This window comes from Protobothrops mucrosquamatus, unplaced genomic scaffold (genome assembly GCF_001527695.2).
Source record: "Protobothrops mucrosquamatus isolate PMUCROS unplaced genomic scaffold, P.Mucros_1.0 scaffold_101, whole genome shotgun sequence".
NCBI lineage: Eukaryota > Metazoa > Chordata > Lepidosauria > Squamata > Viperidae > Protobothrops > Protobothrops mucrosquamatus.
Window position 1 is genome coordinate 162,291 of NW_015386177.1, and position 7,974 is coordinate 170,264.

At 41.3% G+C, this 7,974-nt stretch overlaps 1 protein-coding gene across 1 annotated transcript in view; it reads left to right on the forward strand.

Moving 5' to 3' along the window:
• Positions 1–7,974, forward strand: part of DUSP16 (dual specificity phosphatase 16) — a 26,531-nt gene that overhangs the window by 1,662 nt on the left and 16,895 nt on the right. Inside the window, exon 2 of the mRNA XM_015815462.1 lies at positions 1,491–1,629. Within this exon, the coding sequence (XP_015670948.1) occupies positions 1,491–1,629 (139 nt within the window). The remainder of the gene's footprint in view (positions 1–1,490; positions 1,630–7,974) is intronic.

A 7,974-nucleotide genomic window follows, 5' to 3' on the forward strand; every position in this document is an offset into this window, starting at 1 on the left:
TAATCGGAAACACAGCTGGGAATATTTGGTTTTAATTCGGCTTTTATCAGGGTTTATTCTTTTGTATTTTTGTATTGTGTATTTTTTGTATTTTGGGTATATTATTTGTTTTAATATGCTGTGAACCGCCCTGAGTCCTATGGGAGAAGGGCGGTATATAAATTAAAATAATAAATAAATAAATAAATAAATAAATAAACCTGGGTTTTGTTTTGGCCTTGAGTCTCCGAATGAGTCATAATTGTATGAGATCATACAATGCCTTTGCTGTCAAGCTAGCACAACCACCCCGATTTGGTTTACACGTCAAGCTGAGCCAAAGCCTAACAACTGGCAGAATTTAGCACAGTGTGAAAATTGGGCCTAGGTTTCATTTAATTAATTCATTATACTTACATTCCCCCCCCCCCCGTTCCGTCTGACGGTGCGCCCAAAGATAGCTAACTTTTAGTAGAAGGCAAAATTGAAAATAGTAAGAAAAAAAGAAAGGCATAAATTAAAACCAACGGTCAACCCCAATCATCCTGCATCTTTTGAAGTCACATTATTTTTTTGATGATACTCTGCAGACAGCCTGGTTTCATAGCAACAATCAGTACGGGCACTGAAATTGCAAACATTAAGAAGCAATAAAACACTGTTGATAAGAAATAGTTGTTGTTTTTTTTCTTTTAAGTGCCTGGAAACATGAAACAATTTTTTGCTGGTGCCAGCAATGATTATACATTTCAGTTATTATATAATCCAAATCTCAAAAGCAAAATGACCAGAACTGGCCAGTTTTCCAGTGAAATCTCCAGTGATGACACATTGTAAGATAATGAAAGTTTGGGGCCATATTTCTCTCATCCATCATTCCTGGTCCTACAGCCCCAGCCTTTGTTTTAACATTCCCTCCTTAACACATTTTTCCCTGACGAGAAAGCAGCCAGAAATGGGGAAACTAGGAGGGGGATTAAGAGCAGTGGTTAGAATGTAGTTTTGCTTGCTAATTCTGCCGACTGTCAGCAGTTTGATTCTTAGGTTGACTCAGCCATCCATCCTTCCGAGGTTGATAAAATGAGGACCCAGATTGCTGGGGGAAATATACTGACTTTGTAAACTGCTTAGAGGGCTGTAAAGCATTGTGAAGCGGTATATATGTCTAAGTGCTATTGCAATTGCTATCTCTGCCCACTGTCAGCAGTTCGATCCTGACGGGGCTCAAGGTTGACTCAGCCTTCCATCCTTCCGAGGTCGGTAAAATGAGGACCCAGATTGTTGGGGAGCAAATAGGCTGACTCTGTAAACTGCTCAGAAAGGGCTGTAGAAGCCCTTTGAAAAAAGGCACATTTGTCTTATTGCTATTGGGTAAACCCTTTGCAATCATCCCTATTTGAGGCAGGAAATGTTTACAGTAATAGTGTCAGCAAGAAGAACCATAGTAAAAAGGTAAAAATTGGGACTAAATGGAAAACTATTTCTTGTATCTTCTCAACGACGTGTCTTAGGTTGAAATCGACGGCAAACAGGAAGTTGTGGTGTATGATCAAAGCTCAGCAGATCTGGCTACTGTCCCTTCCGATTCCTTCCTGAGTCTCCTGTTGAGAAAATTGGAGAAAAACTTCAGCTCTGTTCACTTGCTTGCAGGTAGGGTCCGTGGCGGAACACCTGAGCAGGTACACATGGGGTTACACAGGTCATTCCGAAGAATAATTGTGCATATCTTCTGGCACCGACCTTGTTTTGCCAAGGTGTGTCCTCACTTTCTCTTTTCAATGGAAGAAAATGCTAATGTGAGCAAAGCGGACTGTTACCGCAGTTCAGAAAGAAAATGGGATGGATCTGACTTGGCCTTGCTTGGTATTAGATCAGTGTTTCTCAACCTTGACAATTTTAAGGCATGTGGACTTCAACTCCCAGATTTCCACAGCCAGCAATGCTGGCTGTGGAATTCTGGGAGTTGAAGTCCACATGCCTTAAAATTGTCAAGGTTGAGAAACACTGTATTAGATGCAGCAGATAAAAACTAGGGATAGGCTTTCCGTATTCTGTTATTCTACCCTACGAGAACAAAACAGCATTTTCTGCTTGTTGACCTGTCGTGTCTCGAAGGGCTGACATCAATCTCGAGAACCTCCATCCTGCCCTGAATGAAAAATACCAAATCCATTTGACCTTGCCAAATACTTTTGTAATGGGGAGGGTGGGAATCCAGGAAAACGGCTTGTTTGACAAGATTTCTTCCTATCTTTGGTAATCTTCTTTGGTCTCACCCAATTGGCCTGTTTGCCTGACTTTTTTTATTAAGTTTAAATGATTTCTTCCATCAAAATTGTCTTTTGGTCGGATTTGTTCTCTATGTACTGTATTCTTTTGACTTGTATCTCACCTTTTGACACTTCAAATAGCTTTAGCTTCAGTACAAATCATGCCTGAGGTAAAATGATGCATTGATTAATGCAGGGGTCTTCAAACTTTGATCGTGTGACCATGGGGATGCTGCAATAGTTGTAAGTGTGAAAAACAATCATAAGCCATTTTTCCCCCCCGTGCCCTTGTAACTTTTGAACAGTCACTAAATGAATGGCTGTAAAGGGAGGACTGCCTGTATTACATTATATTCATGCAGGGGTCTTCAAACTTGGTCCTTTTATGACTTGTGGACTTCAACTCCCAGAATTCCTCAGCCAGACACGCTAAGTGTGCTAACTGCTAAACGTTGTTTTAAAATGCCGATTCTAATGCCCCCGTTTTTAAATTAATGAAAAACAAAAACAACCCCAAACTGCAGTGTCAACAACTGTTATCTTTTTCAGTCCAAAGTTGGTATGTAAAAAGTTCAGCTGTTACCCAAACACTGTATAGATTACAAGGCTGTAAGAAATTAAACAGCAGTAACATTTCATTTCCTCCTTGGAGTGCCTTGAAAGCAGGACCCTTGTTCGGTCAGGGCAGTTTTCTATTCTTCCCTGGAAGAGTTTTTTAAGGCACAGATTAACAAAATCACGTGGCCTGACCTGTGTGTACAGTCTTTCTTTGGCTCTTATCTCTATAATAAGCGTTATCTCAGCAAGTTGATGACAAACTCTTAAAATGTTTGAGTTCAGGGGTCACTGAGCTGTACAAAAGGCAAAGAATGGAGAAGGTCCAAAGGGTTAGCCAGGCTGAGCTGTTGAAAACAAAGTATTTTAGTAGCCCAGAGGACAAAGAAATGGGGTGGGCAAGAAAAGAGCTGGTTCATTAAATGACTTTTTTCTAATGTTCACGTTCTTTATCTGCTTGGTCTGTGCTGCTGTTTTAGTCTAGATAATCTAGGGATATAATCCAGATCACATGAAGTGTTAATACCACTTTACAAGGCCTTGGTAAGGCCACACTTGGAACGCTGCATCTGGTTTTGGTCACCACGATGTAAAAAAGATGTTGATACTCTAGAAAGAGTACAGAGAAGAGCAACAAAGATGATTAGGGGACTGGAGGCTAAAATATATAAGGAACGGTTGCTGGAATTGGGTATGTCTAGTCTAATGAAGAGAAGGACGAGGGGTGACATGATAGCAGTCTTCCAAAATCTCAGGGGCTGCCCCAAAGAAGAGGGAGTCAAGCTATTCTCCAAAGCGCCTGAAGGCAGGACAAGAAGCAACGGATGGAAACTAACCAAAGAGAGAAGCAACCTAGAACTAAGGAGAAATTTCTTCACAGGGAGAACAATTAATCAGTGGAGCAATTTGCCTCCAGAAGTGAATGCTCCAACACTGGAAGTTTTAAAGAAGAGATTGGACAACCATTTGTCTGAAATATTCAGTTAGACTCCAAGAATTTGGCCATTAAAAAGACTGAAAGATGAGTAATGATGGGATCTCGATCCAGATCCCTTAAGACCGATTGGAGATTGGCAAATGTTTCTTGGCTAATTAAGTGCACCTCTTTCGATTCCCTAACTAATGAGAATATGTAGAAATTGAAACCTTGGAATTTTATGCTAATTGGTGGACTGTTAGTTTTTTTCCATGAGATCAAAGTAAAATCAGATCTGAGCTCAATAAAGGCAGAGTAAACTGATGTTTTGGGCTGCCTGACACATATTTTAACCAGATGCTATCGTAGAAGTTTCTGGCGTTTAGTGGAGAGATTGATTCAAAGTCTACCTTGTTCCTTTTCCGACACATTTTTCTGAGACAGATAATCCCAAAGTTCCCACCAGAACTGACTAGCATATAACTCGTCAATTATATTCTGGAGACTAAGAGGCCTAGAATTAGCAGGGTCAGCCCTGTAGCTTTTTAAATATCGCATAAGAAGAACAGCCGTGTCTCAATCCCCTGGAGAAGCGGGCAGTTTTAACAACATATTTCAAAAGCACATCACGCTCGGCCCCCGTCCTCTCAAATCAGCATTAATTTTAAAAAAATTCTGCTAGGACCATCCCAAAGTTGAATAGTGTTTTTATTTCAGAAACTCCGGAGTAACATCAGATATAATACTTGTGCTGGAATGATTAAAAACAAGCATCGAGGGTTCCTGGGGGAAGGATCTAACAGGCTAAATGAAGTATAACTGGGATAAAATGACTAAGGTGGTTTGCCAAAGCCTGTCTGTATCCCTGCAGTCCAGCAGAAAAACTAATGACTTCCATAAGTTCTGGATAGCAGCCTGTTTTGTCTTTCAAGAACGATTTTTCATTAACTTGTAGCTCACAGGGTCTCCAAAGTTGGCAAGTTTAAGACTCGTGGACTTCAACTCCCAGAATTCCCCAGCCAGCCATGATGCTGGCTAGGGAATTCTGGGAGTTGAAGTCCATAGGTCTTAAAGTTGCCAACTTTGCAGACTCCTGTTTCTTGAGGGGGGGCCCATAATTCTCTTTATTTTACTTTAAAAAGTACTTTATTTTACTTTTTGCTTTCTTTGCCAACTGCAAACAATTCTTAAAGACAGATGTTCCTGGGGGCTCCCATCCATGCATATGCCAAGCCCATATTTTTAGATTCTGAATGAGGGTATCTATTTATTTAAATATTTCAACAATCATTTATGTAGTTGACTGGAGGGGGGAGTTCTATTGCCTACCAAGTAGCCTTCACCCAAATTAAGATAAGATAACCTTTATTGTCATTTTTACTGTGGGCACAACGACACACATCAAAAATGAAATTTAATTGCCTGCTCTCAAAGTGAACACATACATGACACACAGCTAAACATACTATATACAACATATGTATAGACCTACACCCCTACATATACATAACATATGAATATTAAACACTGTCCATCTTGAATATGTAACGGAAGGAGCCATTCTGAGATGCTTCCATACACTTGGATATTTCACCAAATCCAAGAGTCAATCAAAAGACGCAAGGGATGATCATCTCTGGGCTTAGGGGAGCATTTTGGAAATAGGCAAGAGAGTGACTGTTTTCCATGGGTTATCAGAGAGTGGCCTAGCTTTAAAGAGCAAACATGATTAATTAGCCAAGTGGCGAGAAATCAGTAAATAATCAAGAGTAAACAATCTGGATCCATTCCAGAATGTAATTTCTATAGCATCATTTTAAAATTCCTAGATTGAGGTGATGTAACCACATTTAATACCCTTAATGGAAGACATGGCTGTGCTCAAGTACCTTATGATGGTAATAAGCAGCTAGGGTTAAATCATTGGTCCCTTTTGGGGCTCAGATCACCTTCTAATGAGGACAATCACATCAGTTCAACACAAGCCATCTTTGTGAAACATCACGTTTGGATAAATATTTTGCGAAAGAAAGATCAATGTTCTTAACCAATGAATATTCCACCAGACAACGAAGTTATGACCCTGAAGATCCATCAAGTTGGTCAGAGGTAGTTGTTTCTGCAGCTGTCAACACCTCCAGGAGCATGGGATTGTAAATGAAAAATATTTCTTGGGGGAGATATTCCAGATGTCCATTCTTGCTTTTTGTCCACCTCAACTGATGGGTTTTCTCCAAAGAGTCTTTTATCAGAGCAGGTTGAGGTGGGCCTCAGCTAAATTACCTCTCCATTCAAAGTTTTCATTTAGATCCATTTGATCATTTGTGGTTTGTCTTGAATGTGTTGACAATTAAGGTTAGCGATCAACTTTTCAAACAGATGTTTCCGCCTGCAGACCCAAGCCCAACTCAAACTTGACCTTGGCAGAAGATTTGAGGTTCCTGCCTTGTGGAAGGTAGAACTTCCTTTCCTTCTGTGATAGACTTTCTGCTGTACGATTGAGGAGACATAAGGTTTTTCCACAATTGAGGTTATCTCCTTCTATAACCATCCGTCATGTTTTTAATAAATTCAATCTTTTTCTCTTTTGAATCTCGTTATGAGCACTGATTACCTTCCTCTCCCTCGGGAAAAGAACATTAGCTCAGACTGATTGAAAATAATTATGTCTTGTGTCTTCATTTGTTTGTCTTTTCCTGAGAGACTATGTAGTTCATGCTCTTGCTCTTTGAGATAAGCTGTTTATGCATCTTTAAAGGCCACAATCCCCAAAAAGAGCTCTTCATCTGAAAAATCATATGCAGAGTAAAACACTGATTGAAAAATATCAGCACTCTTTTATTATCCATTGCAACTAGACTTCCATATGATTTCTTCCAGCCTATCAGATAGAATTTGGGGTCTTGGGAGCTGACATTTAATTACAGTTTATAATGTCATTTCCCTTTGTTGATACTATTCACTGCTATTTTCAAGATGACTGTTTTGGTTAAAAAGAGCCGTTGTTCTTCTGGTGGGCATTAAGACCAACATCAGGAGACTCACCTCAGCTTAGGAAAATGCAATGGTGTCTCGCGTGGGTCCCAGTATCATTTTCTTCCTGGTTTGCTCCGAGTTAAGTTTCCATTACTTCCAAGATCAAAGGAATTTATCCCTACCTGGTCCTATTTTGCTTGCTTCTCTAACAGTTCCTAAACCCCTGTTCTGCCCTGACATCTCAGTTTAAGATTTAAGCCAATCTATTATAGTACATTAGTAGCCAAGGGTAGGTTATAGACTGAGACCACCCTCTGGGCAAAAAGAAGGAAATATTTAGCTATTCTATCTATGTCGGGCTTGGGGGATGGCAACAAAAATAATTTAAAACCCCCCACAGAAGCTGAAATAATCACAGGTAACGAGTAGGCTGGCTTGGTCGCTGAACAGTGAGAAACTGGCGAAGCGGGCACAGGAGCGCCTGCATGTTCTGCGTCACATGAGAAAAGCACATCTTCCTTCCCCTGTCCTGACCACCTTCTACAGCGGGACGATCGAGAGCATCCTGTCATACAGCATCACAGTCTGGGTTAGAAGCATCCCTGCTTCAGACAGGGAGGCGGTGCAGAGAGTGGTGAGGACAGCAGAAAAGATCATTGGCAGCTCCCTCCCTCCCATCCAGGACGTAGCACAGAAGCGTTGCTTGAGCAGGGTCCGTAAGATTATCTGGGACACTACACATCCTCTCCACGACCTGTTTTCCTTGCTACCTTCTGGGAGGAGGGGGCTCCGTGGTATCCGAAGCAGAACATCCAGATTCAGCCATAGTTTCATTCCATACAGCATTAACCTTGCGAACTCTCAAGCTTCCTCCTTCCGCTATATATTCAAGATGGACAGTATTTAATATTTATTTGCTATGTATACGTAGGGGTGTGGGTCTATACATATGTTGTATATAGTATGTTTAGGTGTGTGTCATGTATGTGCTTCACTTTGAGAGCGGGCAACTAAATTTCATTTTTGATGTGTGCCGTTGTGCCCACAGTAAAAAAAATGAGAATAAAGGTTATCTTATCTTACCTCCGAGACCGCCTTCTGCCACAGATTGCCTCCCACCGGCCGATACGCTCCCACAGAGAGGGCCTCCTCAGGGTGCCGTCAGCCAGACAGTGTCGGCTGGCGACCCCCAGGGGGAGAGCCTTCTCTGTCGGAGCACCCACCCTCTGGAACGAGCTGCCCCCAGAGATCCGGGTGATCCCGGATCTCCCCTCCTTC